At 40.0% G+C, this 20,461-nt stretch overlaps 1 protein-coding gene across 1 annotated transcript in view; it reads left to right on the top strand.

The window, feature by feature from the left end:
- The window catches only part of DAGLB (diacylglycerol lipase beta), a 65,099-nt gene extending 45,055 nt beyond the window's left edge, over positions 1 to 20,044 (top strand). The window contains exons 7-15 of the mRNA XM_077449013.1: positions 983 to 1,109; positions 1,231 to 1,314; positions 4,035 to 4,112; positions 6,275 to 6,355; positions 7,660 to 7,787; positions 10,459 to 10,527; positions 10,615 to 10,687; positions 16,151 to 16,401; positions 18,857 to 20,044. Coding sequence (XP_077305139.1) covers positions 983 to 1,109; positions 1,231 to 1,314; positions 4,035 to 4,112; positions 6,275 to 6,355; positions 7,660 to 7,787; positions 10,459 to 10,527; positions 10,615 to 10,687; positions 16,151 to 16,401; positions 18,857 to 19,055 — 1,090 coding nt within the window. The 3' untranslated portion in view covers positions 19,056 to 20,044. The remainder of the gene's footprint in view (positions 1 to 982; positions 1,110 to 1,230; positions 1,315 to 4,034; positions 4,113 to 6,274; positions 6,356 to 7,659; positions 7,788 to 10,458; positions 10,528 to 10,614; positions 10,688 to 16,150; positions 16,402 to 18,856) is intronic.
- The last annotated feature ends 417 nt before the right edge of the window (positions 20,045 to 20,461 follow it).

Genomic DNA, 20,461 nt, shown 5'->3' on the forward strand with positions numbered 1-20,461 from the left:
GTACTACCCCGACAAGTCGGGTTACAAAATGTCATTCTCTGATGCAGAAAAGTGCATGACATTTTGCGACCCGACTTTGGGGCCCCCTATCTCGGGGTCACTTGGTGATTGGAACCTCAAATTTGGATATGTTGTAGTGCTAGTTCCACAGTGTCTGCTTACCGAATTTGGGGTTCCTGGCAATAAGTGGCCCCAAGATATTGGCCCCGAAAGTCGGGTCACAAAATGTCATTCTCAGATCATATTTCTGAGTTTTCAGGTCCAAAAAATTGGGTTCCTTTAAAAACGCTTATAAACGCAAACGCGGGTGCCGCGTTTTGCGTCTGAAACGTGCAAATTTTTGCGTCTGAACCCATTTTTTTGCTTCTGGAAAAACGAGGTTAAATGCAACTGCATAAAAACGGCAAAAAACGAGACTGTGTGCATGGACACATAGGATAACATTGAATGAGTTCAGGAGCAGTTGAAAAAAGTGTTCAACTGCATCTGAACACGCGTTTAACTGCGTCTCGTGTGCATGAGGCCTTAGTAGAATCCAAAGAAATAAGAGCTGCACCAGCCTGAGGAGCTTGTCTCTGTTCAATACACTGCTACAAGTCTCCAACAGAAGGTTGCATTCTGATAACATCACCCCACAAAGTCTTCAGCTAGAACTGGCAGGCTAAAAGTCCCTTCTCAAGACCACTCCTCTGACATGTTTCACCCCACTTGGGCTTAATCATAGAGATCTCACATGTGAGTTCTGGCTGAATATATGCTTTTATGTGGAGTGACTTAATCAGATTGCAACCTTTTGTTGCATACTTGGCTTGTGGATAACTTCAGTTTTAAGATAGATGTGCTTCATATTGTGTTAAAACAAGTAAAAATGGTAGTTAAACCTGATAAAATGTATTCTCGTTATTTACCCACTGAAATTTCTTGATCCATGCACCCTGTTCATTTTGTTGTTGCTAGTGCTGTTAACAATCGTATATTTCAGTTGCCAGAACCGAAGTGCCCAGCATGATATTGTCGGGGGTGATGATCTTAACTGCCATTTTGGCTCCATCTTGCAGACAACAGGACTCCAGTACAGAGATTTCATCCACATCAGCTTCCATAACAGGGTAAGGAAGTAATGAGGTGCGTCGCTATTTTAACAGTGATGACTCTCTGACCTTCTTTTTTTTTTTTTTTTTTTTTTTTTTAATTCTTGTAATTGTGTAACTAAATCTTTTTTACTTTTAGATCTACGAAATACCCTTTTTTGTTGCCCTTGATCACAAAACTGAAGCCATCTTAGTAGCTGTGAGAGGAACATTATCCCTTGAGGTAAATGCAGTGATTTGTTAATCATGTTTTGTGGTAACTGATTTTACACTGTCTTTATTTCTGCTGTTTAAATTCCACTAGTTAGTTACATTTTACATGTTACTTTTTTTTTGGTACGGCAAACTATTACAGTTCCTTTCGGTATGATTTCCACTACAGTGATCTCCACTAGCTTCCAGGTCCAGTCCCAAGCACCTGCACTGCTGCCTACTGAACAAAAGAGGTCACCTGCTTGGCACAGGTGCCATTTAACCACTTCCTATTGTCAATTGATGGCTGGGCAGGACATTCGTTGTTCTATTCCGGGTGGACGTTGTATGACATCCTTCCAGAACGTGCCTCTCAAGGCCGTGGGGATGCACTGCAGTAAGATCTGTTGCCAGCTGTGTCCAGCAAACACAGCCATTGACTGATCAGTGTACTGGCTCCCTGCTGATACCATGTGATTGCTGTAACCAATCACATCAGATCACATGACAATTGTAAACAATGTATGCCTTCCTTTCATGCCATCCATTGTGTACAGTTGTGTTGCTAGCTGTGATTGGTCACAGTGATCACATTGTACAGACAGGGTCAATCACAGCCCACCTGTACCATGTGATTAGCGCTGGCCAATCACAGCTAATCAAAACAGTAATGCACTGATATAAGCAATCAATGTGAAAAAAGTAATCCTGATCACTTGCCCACAAGTAGTACAGTGTTACTATTGCTCTGGTCGGTATATTAAAAAAAAGTGACCCTGTTCACCGCCACACCAGTTATATGATGCTGCTGTACTGCACTGGTGGCAGTATGTAATAAAAAAAAAAAAAAAAAAAAAAACTTCTTACATTTTCTTAATTTTCCTCAAAAAATATAGTGACAAAAAATCACAACTTCAAAAATCTCACCATGCCGCTTACTAAATACCGTATTTATCGGCGTATAACACGCACTTTTCCCCCCTTAAAATCGGGGGAAAGTCGTGGGTGCGTGTTATACACCGATCCCCACTGTCTGTGAGTCTAAAAGACCGAGCGCCACCGAAAAAGACCGAGCAGTCTGCTCGGCTCCACTCGTAGTCCCGCCTCCCTGCTGTTTCTGGAGCGAGCGCTGCCGAAAAAGACCAAGCCAACTGTACTGTGTACTCAGCTTGGCTCGGCTTGCAGTCCCGCCCATACTGGATGTTTATACAGTGGATTATAAAAGGAAAAGAAAACCCCTTCCTATTTCATGCTGTCAGTAATTGCACCAAATGGAAGAAATGCCCCGACCTGAGAAAGGAAAATTAGTTGTTTCCATAAGAAAGGTGAAGACTACAAGATCAGCAAATTTTTACTTAACAGTCAAAATACTGTAGCAAATATGATACGGAGATGGAACTGCAACCATCTCACAGAGACATCCAGGCCATCCGTCGAAGTTAACACTTTGATAAGAGCATCTTCTGATCAGGGTTGAAGAAAATCACCATGCAAGTTCACTGCAGTTAGCTAAAGAAGTAGAATGCCAAACTGTGGTGATTGTTTCCGGTGACGCAATACGACATATACTATAGAATCCCACCTAGATCACATGATATTGACCTCACACATGTGGGCATGTGTACAGTGGAAATCTCCTCCCTCCTGAACTCTCAGCACCTGAGAAACTGTGCAGTTTATCATGTAACCGTGGTATACAGATCATCCAAAAAATTTATATAGTGGCAGTATTTTAATGTAAAAAGATAATTTATCAGCTGTGGGGGTGGATGAACTATTTTCATATTACTGGGTTTAGTAACACTAAAGCCCCATACACACTAACAGTTTTTCTGCTGAGTTTTTCCTTCAGATTTACCAAAACCATATAATATGAGGTCAAGCCTTAGGAGTTTCAATGTGTATGCAATCAGGCAGGCCCTTCTACTACATGGTTTTGGTAAACCTGAAGGAAAAACTCAGCAGAAAAACTGATAGTGTGTATGAGGCTTTAGTATATGATACCAAAGGCGTTTACTGCTTTTCAAATCATATGGATGAGCGCATGTGTGGGAATCTTAAAGGGACCAACACCAGAGGATATCCAAACCATATGAAAAGGGCTACAAGTGGGTGAAAATCTATGGAGGAGGATTTCGATATGTAATGTGTATTTGATTACTCATTGAGGTGAGAATACAGGGAGCACTGAGGTGTCACGATCGGGTGGAAGTACACAATTTGTTTATATGTTGTCACACTGAAGCTGCCTCCACTGAAGAAAAAATTGAAACACCTTATTTATCATTTTGATCTATACAATGCATTTTTTTTAGCACAAGTGCACTTTAGTTTTATTGAACTATTTGAATTTGCGGAGTGTGAATTGATTTAATTTTGATATATTTTGATCATTTTACAGTATCAGTTTTTTTTTTGGTATGCACAACACTTATTCATATTTTATTATTTTATTACTGGTGGAAACAAATTACGGTGTTTGCAGCAACCACACTTGGCAAATATATATAGTTTGAGTTTCTTACTCTACACATTAGTTCATACACTGTGGATTTGTTCTACACAGAGGCAGCGCAGAGGTATTTCTTATTTACTGCCAGGATTTGCCATTGTCGACTAGTTAGTAATCTCAAAGTAGAGCCTGGAGATGTAATCTGAGTCATCTTTGTTAGGTTTTCTACTGTTGATCTTCTGGGCCTGGGGATAGGTGCTCCTAGATGTTTTATATCTATTATTTTACTCTTTGCACAGGATGTTCTGACTGACCTGTCAGCAGAATGTGAGAATCTGCAAACAGAGGGGGTGGAAGGCGATTGCTTCTCACATAAGGTAAGAAAAGAAAATCTATCACTACATGGTTTAAATGCTTGTCTATTTTTTTTAAGGCACTTCTCTTGACACTAATTTATTCTCATCACTGCACACATCAATTTTCTCTAGCCAGAATGTTTGATTTTATACTGTCATCTGTGTCAGCTCTTTTATCTTGAAGTATTGAAAGGGTTTGTCAAAGCAAACTAATATTTTCGTTTTTGTAGATGCTGAAGCATTAGACCGCATGACAATTTTTACATGTATGGCTGCTGGATTTTTAAATTTTATTTATTTTTTTAAAGATGTTTTTATTAGTTTTATGACAGACGAACAAAAAAAAATATGCTTTACAAAAACAGGTATACAGAATAAAATATTAGGCTTGTGCATTTGGGAGAGATATGATAATACATTGTTTAAGCATAATACATTCGTATGTAGAATACAATCAAGGTGTCGGTTACTTAGCACCAGTAAAATTCTATATATACAGTATATGGAGTGGCACGACCTACAGGCAATCTATTTCTATTCTGAGGGGAGGGTCAGGGGGCTAGCCAGCCACCTGTCCCATATTTTGTGGAATGTTTTGCATAGTCTCCGAAGTTCAAAGGCAAGTTTGTACATTGGGATAGCATCGTTGAGTAGCTTCTGCCATAAGGTTTTTAAAGAGGCCTGTGTTCCCTTCCATGACAACAATATAACCTTTCTAACATAGAAGTAGAGAATTCGGAGTAGCCTTTTGGCAGGCGTCGATATTTACAGGTCACCAAAGATGCCCAGCAGACAATTCTTGGGGTGAATAATGTTAGGGAGGCCTAGGGCTGTGGAGATAAAGGAGCCCATCTCTGCCCATAGGTCCTGAACCATTGGGCATGGGCAAAAACGTTGTAGGAAGTTGGCTTCTTGGATGCAGCCGTGGAAACATTCTCACAATCTCTTTGGAGTACCAACGTTTAGGGTTAGGTAAAGAGTAAATTCCTGCAAGGTGAGGTTGAACCATAGAGGGTTATTCGGCGATACCGACCATGTGTGCTGTATTATTTTGGTGGTGATGTATTTGAACAATGAAAGGGATGTGACCAGCATAGAGGTGTCGGGGTGGGGCAGGGCTTTGCCCCTATAAACAATATTGTGAAGGGTTTCCATAGAGGACGCAATGGCCCCCTCAGTGGTAGTACATGCATTTGCTGAAAGAAGTTTGGGATTGCCAATCCTGCCAGGTGTGTCGGTAACCTTAGTGTCTCAAGCTCCACTCTGAGGATCTGCCATTCCACAGGAACATGAACCCAGGGTAAAGGAGTTGTAAGGGCAGAAGTTTTTTTTATCTTAATGCATTTTTATGCATTAAGATAAAAAAAATTGGCTGTGTAGCAGCCATCCAGCACCCCCCTAATTACTTACCTGAGCCTTATCTCTCTCCAGCCATGTCCACAAATGTCCTAAGCCATCCAGGACACTCCTCCTGATTGGCTGAGACACAGCAGCGGCGCCATCGGCTCCTGTGGCAGTCAGGCAGCCAATCAGGGGAGAGAGTGGGCGGGGCTCTGTGTGTGAATGGACACCCGGAGCTTTGACTCTACTCAAATGCCCCCATAGGAAGCTGCTGACTGGGCGAACTCATCAGGAGGGAGGGGCCAGGAGCAGCAAAGAGGGACCAAGAAGAGGAGGATCTGGGCTGCTCCGTGCCAAACCAACTGCATAGAGCAGGTAAGTATAACATGTATGCTTTTTTTGTTTTGTTTTAAACAAGGCTTTACAATCACTTTTATACATAGAATGCATTAGGGTAAAAAGAATGACTTTTAAATCTGTGTTCTTGCATGTGCTTACCATGGAAGCTTCTCGTTTCCTGCCATACTGCATGTCCCACATTTTTGCACAGAGCTTGAGGTCAAATTACAGGCAGCGTATTACAGGGAATTTAGTATCTCAACAGCCTCTTAGGTTTACTTTACTTTTCAGTTTTGGGATAAAAGTTTATTAAGGGGCTTCCAATTTGTATAGTTTGTCGAATTATGTGAATTTTAGCACTTAAAAGGAGTCCTTGTTTGGGTTAGTTATTTTCTAAACAGGTCATTAACATTTCTAAAGAGAATTTCTGAAATCGTATCAGGCTAAACTTTCTACCACATGTTGGCATGTTGTTAACTGTATACAAAAATTTCCTTTTCCAGGGCATATGTCAAGCTGCATGTTACATATACAGAAGATTAATAAATGATGGCATATTGAATCAAGCCTTCACAATTGCACCAGTAAGTATTTCCTTGCACCTTACTAAAGTCCTGAGTCTATAATCCTATTTTTCTTCTGCTCTGTCAGCAGTATTAGAGCTTCAGACCTGTCACCAGGATGCAATAAATTGACTGTGTGATCTGTAGAAGAATTGGGCTATGGTACAATAGTAGACTAAATTCCAACATCTTTTGGGATATTGAAGGCAAAACTTTTTTTTGTTTTTTTGTTTTGACTATAGTGCAGAGGGATTAGAATGCTTGTCAGTTTTTGTTGTTCTCTGTGCCCATTAGGGAGATTCACCCTCTCCATTTGTCCTGTTTACCATGATCATTGAAAGAGGGGAAATCTTCCAATGGGGACACTAGTTAAGGTGACCTGAGTGTCCCCAAGGAATTCCCATGATTTGTAGGGATCTCTTTTTTTCTTCCTGTTTGATTATAGAACAGGAAGTGACCGAAAATATCCGCAATGAGACACAGATGGCAAAAGAAAAACTTGACTGAACACTCCCTTGCTCTAACCAAAATGGGGATAAAAAAAGTTTTACCTATAGTTCTACTTTAAGGATCAGATTTGTTTTAATAGGTAACTTGAGACTTGCTGAAGGCAAATTATGTCAAGGCCCCTCTCCATTCGTATAAAATCAAATTCTGATTGTAACATAGCGTTATGGTAGGCACAGTTTAGTGGAAGAAAAAAATTGTTGGTCATTGTATTATAAAAAAAAAAAAAAAAAAAGAGTTGAAATATGCATTGTGTCTTCTTTTACTTATGCAGTGTTATCCTGGAGTTCCGATATAGTCCCAGTGAGCCAATTTAGCCCAAAATTGGACATTCTTTTGCTATAAGTGATCCTTTATCAAACCATGAAAATAGAAATTGGAATGAGCTCTCCTTCTGTAACGATTAATCCTTGCAATCTCTGAATATATCAGAAGGTTATGTACAAAGTCTGGCAAAAATTAATGGTGCTCCCAACATCAATTTGTTCTTCTGTTTCTTTCTTCCTCTTTTGCGCTTCTGGGTATGATTGAAACGCGTGAGCTTCCCTTCCTTCCAGGATCCAGTGCTTTGACCAATTTTCAGCTCAGAGCATCATCACCTAAGGGAGGGAAGAAGATGGCCCTGTGTAAGCTTTGACATATGGTTTGCATATGGTTTTAGACCCACAGCTCTGATAGAGGGGCAGGGGACCATGTTGAATGGGCAAAATTACATATTACCTTTTTTCTTTTTGATGCTGAGAACCCCCTCCTATCTGGGGCACATCATAATGTTTTTTTCATCTTCTGTAGAAGTCTTTTACTACTTTTTCCTGCAGGAATACAAGTTGGTCATCGTAGGACATAGCTTAGGAGCTGGAGCTGCTGCTCTATTGGCAATAATGCTTCGAAGTTCATTTCCTACCCTGAAATGCTATGCATTTTCTCCACCAGGGGGCCTGCTGAGGTAAGAATGTGCTTTTCTGTTGACTTGTGTAGTAAGGAGTAAAAAGTACATTAAGGCACCTATGATCTGTCTTAGGATTTGTCCACACAATACATAACTCGTGGCTTATTGTTCAAATTTTCTTGGGGCAAATTGGGGCATTAGCCAGAATAAGCAACGTCTGTGCTGCATCCAGCCGTTTACTTTGTCAAAATTCAGATATACCTAGTATGTCACCAGAAGTGCAGAAAATCTCACAGACCGATCTTCAGTTTCAATTCAATTTTGTTTCTACTTGATTGGAAAACCAGAGGGAGATTCCCCACTGGGGGTTTTAGATATTGCTAAAAACTGGACAGGGGTACCCCATACCAATAAAATCTTGGCTTAAGCTATAAGAGAGCAGCACGGCCGTAATCGCATGTAAATTATATACTTAAAGCTGAAGTTTAATATGCTTTTATTTTGCCTTCCCTTGTTCCCCCTTTCCTTTTCAACATGCCAATAAAATTATTAAACAAAACCTTTTTTATTATTGCATACCTTATTTTAGACACAGTGGCTTCATCATTAGACCTTTGTGCTTCTCTGTGCAATGCAGGCCAATCACAACTGGTGGGAGGGGCCAAAAGGGTGCTGTACATATTGTCGTTTCCTAAAAACAGAAAGCTGGGATAACACCCACATTGTGATGCTGAGCCTCCATAATTGAACAAGCTAAAATCCAGCCGTTCAGCTGGTTTCTGGTGAAAGGGCATTACGGAAAAAGGTCTGCTGATCGACATCCGATCAGTGCTCTCAGCCAATGGCAGAGTGCGCTGATCAGTATGTTAATATCAGATAGTACAGTGGTGACTTTTGAGCTCTTCAGTTTTTACTAGTAGTGTGTACCAGGCTTAACACTGGGAAGGAAAGGGCTAATTGTTGCAGCATGTACATTCAGAAAGGAATGAGATGAGCTCTGATTTTCTGCAGTTTCTAATGCACACTGAGAATCTTACGGTGTGCAGCAAAGTCAGAGTAAGCAATTTAAATACAGGAGAGGAGTCTGTATAACTGTGCAAGACAGAAAGGAAAGATGTAGTTCAGCCTTTTAATAAACATTGACCAGTTGTCTATGTCTAATGCAGAAATCTGCAGGGTGATGACAACTTGCCTGACCTGACTTGCCAGTCATCACACGAACTTGCTAGGTTTTAATAAATAGCATGACTACAACAGAAATTAAGATGCAAATCGTGTCATTTTTTTAAATTCTAGAATCCATAAAAATTGATGTACAGGCACCTGAAGGATAACAGCTTATGTTGCTGGTAGTGAGACACATGCTTTTACATTGCAGACAGAGAGATTTATTTTCTTGTACTTTTACACAGGCAATTCTAAATCTCTTAAAAGCTAGCTTATATCTTGCACTAATTTTATTGTACATCATAATTCTGTTATAGTCTGTTATAAGCCACTTAAAGTATGTCCAAGTTTTAACACCACATCTTAATCCTTATGAAAACAATACCACTGATGAAAATACCTTGCAATATTGCTAGTAGCTAATCATTAATAAAATGCAAGTGCCAAATATCAGAGAAAAAAAAAGTGTGTGTGTATGTGTGTATGTATGTATGTATGTATGTATGTATGTGTATATATATATATATATATATATATATATATATAATATAAAAACCAAGAAAATGTGGTGTGTGTGTGTCTATATATATATATATATATATATATAATTTTATTTACATATTTTATGTTTTAGGAGTGGTAATATATTTTATAGAAGTTAGCACAGTCCATCTACCAAACTATTCTTTAACATTCTACCCTTAGACCCCTTTCACACCGAGGGCCTTTTGCAGGCGCTGTAGTATTATAAATAGCACCTGCAATCCGCCCTTAAACTGCTGCTCCGTTGTCTCCAGTGTGAAAGTCTGAGGGCTTTCACACTGGAGCGGTGTGCTGGCAGGACATCAGGAAAAGTCCTTCCAGCAGCTTCTTTGGAGTGGTGAAGGAGCAGTGTTTTTACCGCTCCTCCACCGCTGCTCCCCATTGAAATCAATGGGGAAGTGCGGCAAAACGCCACTATTGTGGTGTATTGTGGGCGGTTTTAACCCTTTCTTGGCCGCTATCGGGGCTAAAAGCTCCCCGCTAGTGCCCGAAATGCGCTGCAAATCCGACGGTAAAATGCTGCTAAAAATAGCAGCGTTTTACCACCGACGCTATGGGAGGCTTGGTGTGAAAGCCGTCTTAGGGTGGCACGTATTTATGATTGCAGCAAACTAGGTGGTTGTTTTCACATTTATATGTATTTTTTTTTTTTTTGCGCCGGTAGCGTGCCTTTTCAGATTATATATCAGAGGGAACTAGGAAAAAAGGAGTGCTTGTTCGTGGATTTCTGCAGTTACGTATCTGGTACTGGGTACCTCCTGTTATCTGCAGGATGGATTGAGAAGGACAATATCAGCGTTTGTTTGGGGAACAGAACACGCATTTTAATATATTGGGGACACTGGTGCGTGGGGAAATTTTTGGGAAATTTGTGTGAAGGTGGACTTACCATTTTAAGTAGAATATTTTCCTTATATGGTGCTTTCAGTTTTGTTTAGAGCCCATTTTATTCTGGTCTGGTAAGCCTGGGTGATAAAAAAAAAAAAAAAAAAACCCTAATTTGTTTTTCCTTTTTTAGCAAAGCTCTTGCTGAATATTCACAAAGTTTCATTATCTCCATAATTCTGGGTAAAGATCTTGTACCAAGGTAAGTACCCAACTCTGAATATGTATTCCATACTCCCATACACATGTAGTATGATTCCCTCATTGATTGCTACCTTGTTCTGCACAGATTGAGTTTACCTAACATGGAAGACTTGAAAAACCGAATACTAAGGATGGTGGTCAACTGTAACAGGCCCAAGGTATGTAAGCTTTGTCTATGCCTTTTTACAAGCCGCTGCATCCTGAATTTCTTGGTAAAAGGTGAAAAAAAAAAAATCCTCATGCGATTTTATGCCTATATTCAGCGAAAAGGCTAAACTCTCTTTGTATCACCTGTAGTTATTTATTTGAATACGTTTTCCATTTCCTCTGCAAACCAGCTGAAATTTCATATGAGCATTCTGGTGAGCATACAATAAAAAAAAAAAAAAAAAAGAGAAAATGTGTAAATTCCGTTATATATCAAGAGATCTTACTCCCAGGTGGAAGAGTGCATGAACCTCATGCACACAAAAGGTTAAAGTAAATAAAATGAATTTAACATATACAGTCCATCAAGTGAACGTCTAACCGTCCTTGAAATGTGTAATATCAATCACAATTCCAAACTTGAGGTGACGTAAAAAAGGTGAAATTCAGCTTCTGATGTGTAGAATAATACCACCACCACTGTGATAAAGAAGGGGAGAGGAGGCTTACCAAATGACGTGGACTCAGAGGAAGGCTTACGCCTCTCCAGTCATATGGGCCTGTAGGTTAGCAAACCAGATAATCATACATCTAGTGTGTAATCTTCCACAAGTCTTCAGGTCATGAAATCATCCGTAGTGATCCTCCTATAGTGCTCATCCCACGAAAATAGGGGGCTCAGGTATCAAAGACCATGGAAGTAGAAAACTAGCATAGCGTGTTACCGTTTTAACCACTTAAGGACCGCGGTATTGCCATTGTACGTCATTACAATGGCACAGGCAGGCACAAGCACGTACATGTACGTGCCTGCCTTCCAGCGGGTGGGGGGTCCGATCGGACCCCCTCCCGCTGGATACGGCGGTCCGGTTCGCTGCAGGAGCGATCCGTGATGAGGGGATGGCCGTTGGTTTCTGGCCATCCCCTCTCGATCGCTCCTGGCCAATGACAAGCTTCCTCCCACTGTGTATTGTATACACAGGAAGGGGGAAGTGATGTCATTCTCCTCGGGGCGGTCTTTTTGACCGGACTACGAGGAGAAGACAAAAAGTAAGTGTGCACCAACACTACACTATTCCCCCCCCCCCCCCCCCCCCCCAGTCACAGTGTCACTGATTGCATTGATCATTTATTTACTGATCACTGCATTCAGTGTCAGTTGTAAAAGTAAAAACTGTCAGGGCAGTTAGTGTTAGGTCCAGGGTAGCCCCCTATCACCCCCCAATAAAGGTTTAACCCCCTGATTGCCCCTAGAGTTAACCCTTTCACCCCCTTTTGCCAGTGTCACTAAGCGATCATTTTTCTGATCGCTGCATTAGTGTCGCTATTGTCGCTAGGTAGCTAGTTATTTTTTTAGGTTCACCGCCAGGTTTTTATAGCGCTAGGTACCCCGATATACTACCCAATAATGGTTTTAACCCCCTGATTGCCCCTAGTTAACCCTTTCACCCCCTTTTGCCAGTGTCACTAAGCGATCATTTTTCTGATCGCTGCATTAGTATCGCTAGGTAGCTAGTTATTTTTTTAGGTTCACCGCCAGGTTTTTATAGCGCTAGGTACCCCGATATACTACCCAATATTGGTTTTAACCCCCTGATTGACCCTAGTTAACCCTTTCACCAGCGAGCACAGTATAAGTGTCACTGGTGACGCTGGTTAGCCAGTTGGTTATTCAGGTTTTTATATAGCGCCAGGGACCCCCATATACTACCTAATAAAAATTTGAACCCCCTGATTGCCCCTAGTTAACCCTTTCACCAGTGATCACCGTATAAGTGTTACGGGTGACTCTGGTTAGTTTGCTTTTTATAGCATCAGGGCACCCACCATTTATTACCCAATAAAGGTTTAACCCCCTGATCACCCGGCGGGTGATATCAATTAGGTTTTAGGGTCAGGGTCTGCGTCGCCCCAGGCAGTGCTAGGTTAGTGCCAGTACCGCTAACACCCACACGCAAAGCATAAACCTCCTGTAGTGGTATAGAATCTGAACAGATCAATATCTGATCTGATCAGATCTATACTAGCGTCCCCAGCAGTTTAGGGTTCCAAAAAAACGCATTGAGCGGGATCAGCCCAGATACCTGCTAGCACCTGTGTTTTGCCCCTCTGCCCAGCCCACCCAAGTGCAGTATCGATCGATCATTTTTCACTTACAAAACACTAAACACATAACTGCAGCGATCGCAGAGTCAGGCCTGATCCCTGCGATCGCTAAGTTTTTTTTGGTAGCATTTTATATTTAAATCCGGAAGGCAGTGCTTGGGTTTTCGGGGTCCCGTACGTGGCTAGGCTCCCAAAAAGTCCCCCACATGTGTTATCCCCGTACTCGGGAGAAGCAGCAGAATTTATTTTAGGGTGTAATTTGACTTATGCCCATAGCATGTGTGAGCAATATATCATTTAGTGACAACTTTGTGCAAAATATAAAATATTCCATGGACTCAACATGCCTCTCAGTAAATAGCTTGGGGTGTCTACTTTCCAAAATGGGGTCATTTTGGGGGGTTTTGTGCTATTTTCACATTTTATGGCCTTCGAAACTGTGATAGGTAGTGAGGAGTGAAATCAAAAATTTGCACCCTTAGAAATCCTGAAGGTGGTGATTGGTTTTCGGGGTGCCGTGCGCGACTAGACTCCCAAAAAGTCCCACACATGTGGTATCCCCATACTCGGGAGAAGTAGCGGAATATATTTTGGGGTGCAATTCCACATATAACCATGGCATGTGTGAGCAATATATCCTTTAGTGACAACTTTTTGTAAAATATTTTTTTTTTTTTTTGTCATTATTCAATCCCTTAGGACAAAAAAAATAAATATTCAATGGGCTCAACATACCCATCAGCAATTTCCTTGGGGTGTCTACTTTCCAAAATGGGGTCATTTGGGGGGGGGTTTGTACTGCCCTGCCATTTTAGCACCTCAAGAAATGAGATAGGCAGTCATAAATTAAAAGCTGTGTAAATTCCAGAAAATGTACTCTAGTTTGTAGACGCTATAACTTTTGCGCAAACCAAAAAATATACGCTTATTGACATTTTTTTTTACTAAAGACATGTGGCTGAATACATTTTGCCCTCAATGTATGACTAAAATTTAGTTTATTCGATTTTTTTCTTATAACAAAAAGAAGAAAATATATATTTTTTTCAAAATTTTCGCTCTTTTTCCATTTATATCACAAAAAATAAAAATCGCAGAGGCAATCAAATACCATCAAAAGAAAGCTCTATTTGTGGGAAGAAAAGGACGCAAATTTCGTTTGGGTGCAATATTGCATGACCGCGCAATTACCAGTTAAAGCAGCGCAGTGCGAAATTGGAAAAAGACCTCTGGTCCTTAAGGTGTTTATTGGTCCGGGGCTGAAGTGGTTAACATCCAATTTCTGAAAAAATTATCGCCCCAGAGGATGATTGTTTAGTTGAAACGCGTCGGGTGGACCCCCTTACAGACATCGCTACTTTCTAACTATGTTATTACGATTGAACCAAATGTGAGTGTAATTTTATTATAATTTTTTAATAAATTGGATGTTAAAACGCTATCACGCTATGCTAGTTTTCTACTTCCATGGTCTTTGATACCTGAGCCCCCTATTTTCGTGGGATGAGCACTATAGGAGGATAGCTACGGATGATTTCATGACCTGAAGACTTGTGGGAGATTACACACTAGATGTATGATTGTCTGGTTTGCTAACCTTTCAGGCCCATATGACTCGAGAGGCGTAAGCCTTTATTCCTTCATTCTGGTGAGCATGCCTGCGCTTGACTGTGCAGCGCTAAGGTGAGATGGAGAAGAATAGCTGGGTGGAAGGATGCAGAGTCCAATTTCTCTTTGTTTCATTAAAGTGCATGTGCAGCCACCTTGTGTGTTTTTTTATTTTTTTATTTTTTTTCCAGTGGGTAAGGATAAAAACTCCTCTTACTCTTATCCAGGGATACTTTACAGAGACTTTTCTGTTTCAATAGTTTTTATTATGTTTTCTTTCAAAGTAAAAAAAGAAATGCAAAGCATAACGATAATATAAGCCTTGCATAATGTTGCGTACACATAGTAACATAGGTACACCCGAAAATCATAACGGGCTTGGACTATCCAATGGGTCTATTTTGGTTGCATTTAATAGAAAGAGAAAGCATAGGATGTAAAACATTAAAAAAAAAAAAAAAAAACGCATCAGAGACCAATGGTATGGTAATGAATAGTCTGGTCATGATAAAAAAACGGCAACATATTAGTGATCATCACATTATTTCAATTGGGAGATCAGATGGCAAAATTAGAGCAGCTCACACCAGCTATAAAATGTGCAGGGCCCTTCTAACGGAATTACATTACAGTTCCAACTATAAATGATGAAAGGCCCATCACGCATAGGGCACGGTCAATACTTAAAATGATACTAAAGTCTTGTTGTTTGTTAACTTTAGGTCAAGTCCCTTATATGTGCAAAGTTGTGTCCCACCTTGCCACAAACCCTGAAGCAGGAAGCCGATGAGCCAGGGTACCACCTGGCGCAAACTTTATACCCTGCTTCAATCAAAGTAGCATTCAGCATGCCTTTGTGCATATGGGTACTCCAAGAACGTCCTCCGCCTCAGGAGCTATGCCCAGATCCCTTTCCCATGCCACCTGGTAAAAGCTTATCAGATGGAGTGATGAAGTGTTTGTATAGCATAGAAACGCACCCAGCAGTGGGTTCTCTTTACAGACTTTTCATCACTTTTTGTCCATGTGTCAGTGGTTTTACCTGACAGTAAATGAGGGTAAATGTGCAACCGGAACACAGACAGCAGTGAAAAGCTATTAGAACCTCTAGCTTTTATATACGCAGAACCTGTGTATATAAAAATAAAAAACAAATACTATTTATTTTTCGGTCTGTGTTGCTGTTGGAGAGTTACCTGCACTTTCTGTCTGGTAAAATAGGCATCACCAGGACAGGAAGTCTCTCTATCACTGCTCTGTTATGGAGCTATAGGTCTTATAACAGAGCCCCTGATAGCTGTAAAACCTGATAGTGGTCCGAATCATTCTCTTGGAGCTTATAAAGAACTGTGCAAATTAGCTGCCTGAGGGTGGCAAATATTGAAATAATGCTTCCAGGTACAGACGTTGAGCTTTTTTCTTATTTAAATCCCCAAGGGCCCCCTTGGAGTCTGGGTCCCAGGCTAACTGCATTCTGGCAAGATTATAATCGACTATTCTGTATAGACAGGATTTGAGGGTAAAGCCACATAACATGGGGTATTGATACATTATAGCATTTATTGCTAGCTATTGGACAGGACTACTTGAAAATACCCTTTCACTGTATTCTGTTAGATAAGGAAATGTACATGCTGTACCAAAAAAAAAAAAAAAAAAAATTGTATAGATAATTCTGAACCCCTGTCGAGCCAGAAAACGCATTGTGTGATTGTGGTGGTCTAATTATTACAATTATTAATGGGCTTATCTATCCTCAGTACCAGATCCTACTGCGTGGTTGTTGGTATGAATTATTTGGAGGCGATCCAGACAACTTCCCAACAGAACTGGATGGAAGAAACTTGGCCTCCTTGTCACAGCCTCTACTGGCTGAACAGAGCTTTTTGGTCCAGAAGTCATCTTCATATAATACTCTGACTGATGGTTCCCCTCTAGATTCCCCACGACACCCTCTTCTGTACCTTCCAGGAAAAATTATCCACATTACAGAAGAAAGCAGATCAGGATGGTACGTAGATGTTACTGATTATGCAGGTTTACAGGATCTAGCACTTTAATAACTGAATTGATTCAGCTCAAGATCAATTGAAATGTTAAAGCATGTTGTCAGTCTTTGAAAGATCTAATTGGTGATACAAACAAGCCCAGATCGTCAAAGGAAAACAAAGTCTGACATACTTGATTATTCAATTTTTTTTATTTACTCACCTTCAGGATTCCCTGGTGCCTTTTTAAAATGACCCATAAGTGGCATGGATGGGTAATACATTCTTTCTATCCTTCAAATTCTATGTGAAACACCATGGCCCTGTTTAATAAACAGAGGAGCAGTGCTTTTGGCTATAAGTTGTGGCCAACCCAATAGGGGCACTTCTAAGGAAGGGTCTTCTTTTCCATGTTCAAGTAATATTAAAGTCTTCTTTTTTTTTTTTTTTTTTTTTTTTTAATCGAGATAAAATACGTTATACTTGCCTGCTCTGTACAATGATATTGCACAGAAAGCACCCTCTGCTCTTCTGTCTGTACCCTGCCGGTGCTATCTGCATCTCCTTGCTTCCTTAGCAAGCTGGGTGCTAAAGAGGCACCCATGCATGTGCACTCCCAAGCCAGGCTGAGCATCCTAACAAGAATTTGACTGACAGCAACAGAAGCATATGGCTCTGCTGCATTCAGTTTCTCCTGCGAAAGCAGGAAGTGAGCAAAGTGGTGCTGGAGTGGTAACAGGAGCCAGGTAAGTGTTTAAGGTTGAGGGGTAATCAAAGCGCTGACATCTAAGCATCTTTATATAAATGGCTTGGTGGCCATATGTACTTCAATAAATGATTGATTTCTGTTCCACTCAATCCCCCCCCATTAGGAAAAAGCAATCTATAGTCTGCAACCCATTTGATCGATATGCCACAAATGGGGGAGTTGATTTCAATTGATAGTTAAGGTAAAATTGTAGCTTACAATCCTATCGATCACATCTCTGTTTTCCCCATGTACTTTCATAATCTGATCGCTTGAAATATAATTGTATTTATGAACAGAATTATCGACAGTGTTGCTGATCAATGCAGAACAATCACGTCATTTTCTTTCCTAACCGATAGGCTCAGTTTTCTCTAATCTGATTTAAATGGAAAGAAAGTCATGGCTATTCAATTGTTTCCAGATTTGATCATTTGGATTAAATCGTGCATCAATCGGATGTTCAAATCATATATGGCCACCATTAGCCTTCTTTTATCCCATTTATAGAGCATTAATATCTGGTATGGACACTTTAACATGTTAATAACCAATGTCATACATGTAACTTGGGAGGATGCTTTAAAAAAAAGGATGAGGTGCAAGTCAAATATGTGCATTTAGGCCTTGTTCACACCATACCTGCATAAAAACAGATGTAAAAATGTAGTTTTGACTTGCATAAGGTCTATACAAAGATGAGGTAACATCAGGTTTTTTCTGTGCTGTAAACTGCATACATGTTGCAGATTTCTGCGCAGAAAAAATTTGCACATAAGTGTTTAGGTGTGAATAGGGCACATAGAGAACAATGGATTTCTTTCTGCACATGTGTGAACTAGGCCAAAATTACCAACTGAAAAAGAGCACCAGTTAAGTTGCACATACAATTTAGCTAGTGTTCAGATGTTATGTAGTGGTCCAAACTGGAAGATTTGTTTTTCACCTAACACAATAGGCTTGTGTTTCTTTATGCTTGCATGTGATCTGGTCTTTAGTGCAAAAAACAACTTATGAACTTAATTTTCCACACCCAGTCAGTAGACTGATTAAAAACCCCAGTCATCAAAATCCATAGACAGCTTGACTTGTCCATATCTTGCAAATACAGTGTCTAAGTGGTTATTACCCTACTGATATGGGTCTTGAGATCAAACTGATCCAGAAACACAATCCACATACAATTTTTATGTGGTCTGTTTTTTTTTTTTTGTTTTTTTGCATATGTTTCCTCTAGGTCAGGGGTCTCAAACTGGCAGCGCTCTAGCTGTTGCGAAACTACAAGTCCCATCATGCCTCTGCCTGTGGGAGTCATGGTTGTAACTTGTCAGCCTTTTAATGCCTCATGGGACTTGTAATTTCTTAACAACTGGAGGGCCGCCAGTTTGAGACCCCTGTTCTAGGTGCTTAAGTTTTTATACCACAATAATAAAAAAAATAGATTAGTCAGTTGATTGGCTTCCCAAAACTGGACCATCTGTCTGCGTTGTTACGAATTATGTTAGATAAATTCACTTAAATCATTGTTCCCTAAAGGATCTTCATGCTCTGTTGAGTTGTGCATTCTATATTGCCACTATATAAATGCTGGAAAAAAGAAGACATCTGCTTACAGACGAGTGTAAATGAGGATTGCACATCTGAAGATAGATATGCACTGTTATGTGTTAACATAGTTTTTTCTGGGTTGGTACACAGTTAATGGGTAAATGTGTTTTTATCTTTTTCAGGTTGTGTTTCTCTGATGTCAAATATAGCGCAAGATGGTCAAAGGAGACTTCATTTAGTAGTATTTATATCAGCCCCAGAATGATCACAGACCACATGCCGGACATTGTACTGAATGCACTAAATAGCCTCCGTCAGGAGCGGGTCGGATGTTCTTCCTGCCACACTCCCCAGCAGACTCTGTACAACAATCAGATCTAGGCTGTGCTGCTTATGTCCGCAAAGACACTTTTAACTGTCCTGATATACAGAAGCAATGAAGATGTTTTACACTGTGACCTTATAAAATCTGGATCTCATCTTCAAATATAATAGTCCTCAGAGGCATCGGGCTAGGAGAAGGAACTCCAGCCATTCTGGCTTTTGCAGACTTTTTTTCTTTCAATATGCAAATTGCATTTCAGTAAATATTGCTTATTTTAAGAATGAGAAAATGAAAGAGTAATGAACAAAACCAATGTTAAAACCTTACGCAATGTGTGCTTTTATGTATTTAAAGAAGAACTTCATAAAAGTATTTTGTTTAGAGTTGAGATATGAAGGTGTATACAGTACCAGATTTCATGCCTGGCATCCAGTGTGTATTGTCCTGCTCTGAGCATTGTCGCCTCCAGTTTGCGCTGTCTGTTCAGGCTTTATGTCATGTGGAAATCCTTCTGTCTCTCTTTTTTTTTTTTTTTTTTTTTTTTTTAGCACAAGCAGAGTAGGGTGGAGTTAAATGCACAAGGGTTCTTTTGGCCAAGAAGAAAGCAGAAAGTACCTAATTTTAGGTGTTGTACACCAAATACTACTCCAGCTCAAATAGTTTGGCATTCTCTGTAAGTGGCCTATTCCTGTCTGCTATGCAATATTCAGTGCTTTATTATGTTTTTTTTATTTTCTTTTAAGAGATGAGTGAATTGGCTTACAAACCAACACGAGATCATCAAATCTAAGCACAGCTAGATTGCAGTTTGCTGGTGTGATTTATTGTCATTCAGCTGCCTATGAAATGTGGTCTAAAAAGCAATGAACTCTGTAATTTTTATTGTATGTGTGTACATAATGTATTTCATTGTTTTGTAAGTAAGCCAAATATTTGTGACAGGGATGTCTGTATACAGTTTGACATTTTACAGTTTGTGTATTTACCTTCTACATGACCAGGTTCAATATCGCTTTGACATGAAACTTTGATATCTCATCACTAACCAGTTTCAATGTTGTTGTTTTTTTTTCTTCTCAATTATGAGAAATTTTTCCTGATGATGTGCTCAGAGGGGTGATAAACTTATGCCATCCTCTTTGCTCACCATGTTATGGCAGTTTTATAAATTGCAAAATATAGTAGGACAAACCCCCAGAAAGTCTTTAAATATATTAATAGGCTCAATTCACACCTATGCAGTTTTAGTGCTTTTTGCATTTTGCAGATTTGCACTACAGTCCATTTAACATTGTTTGCTATGGAACACGATTTGGAGTGCAAATATGCAAAAAGCACAAAAAATGCATAGGTGTGAATCCAGCCTAAAAGGGTCAGATCTGAGCATGTAGGCCCTTTACAAAATAATCGTGAGTGTGTGACTGGGGACACAGAGAAGGCAAATGTATTAAATACCGTCTTC

This window comes from Lithobates pipiens, unplaced genomic scaffold (assembly GCF_037356315.1).
Source record: "Lithobates pipiens isolate NorthernLeopardFrog02 unplaced genomic scaffold, aLitPip1_a1.2 Scaffold_22, whole genome shotgun sequence".
Lineage (NCBI taxonomy): Eukaryota > Metazoa > Chordata > Amphibia > Anura > Ranidae > Lithobates > Lithobates pipiens.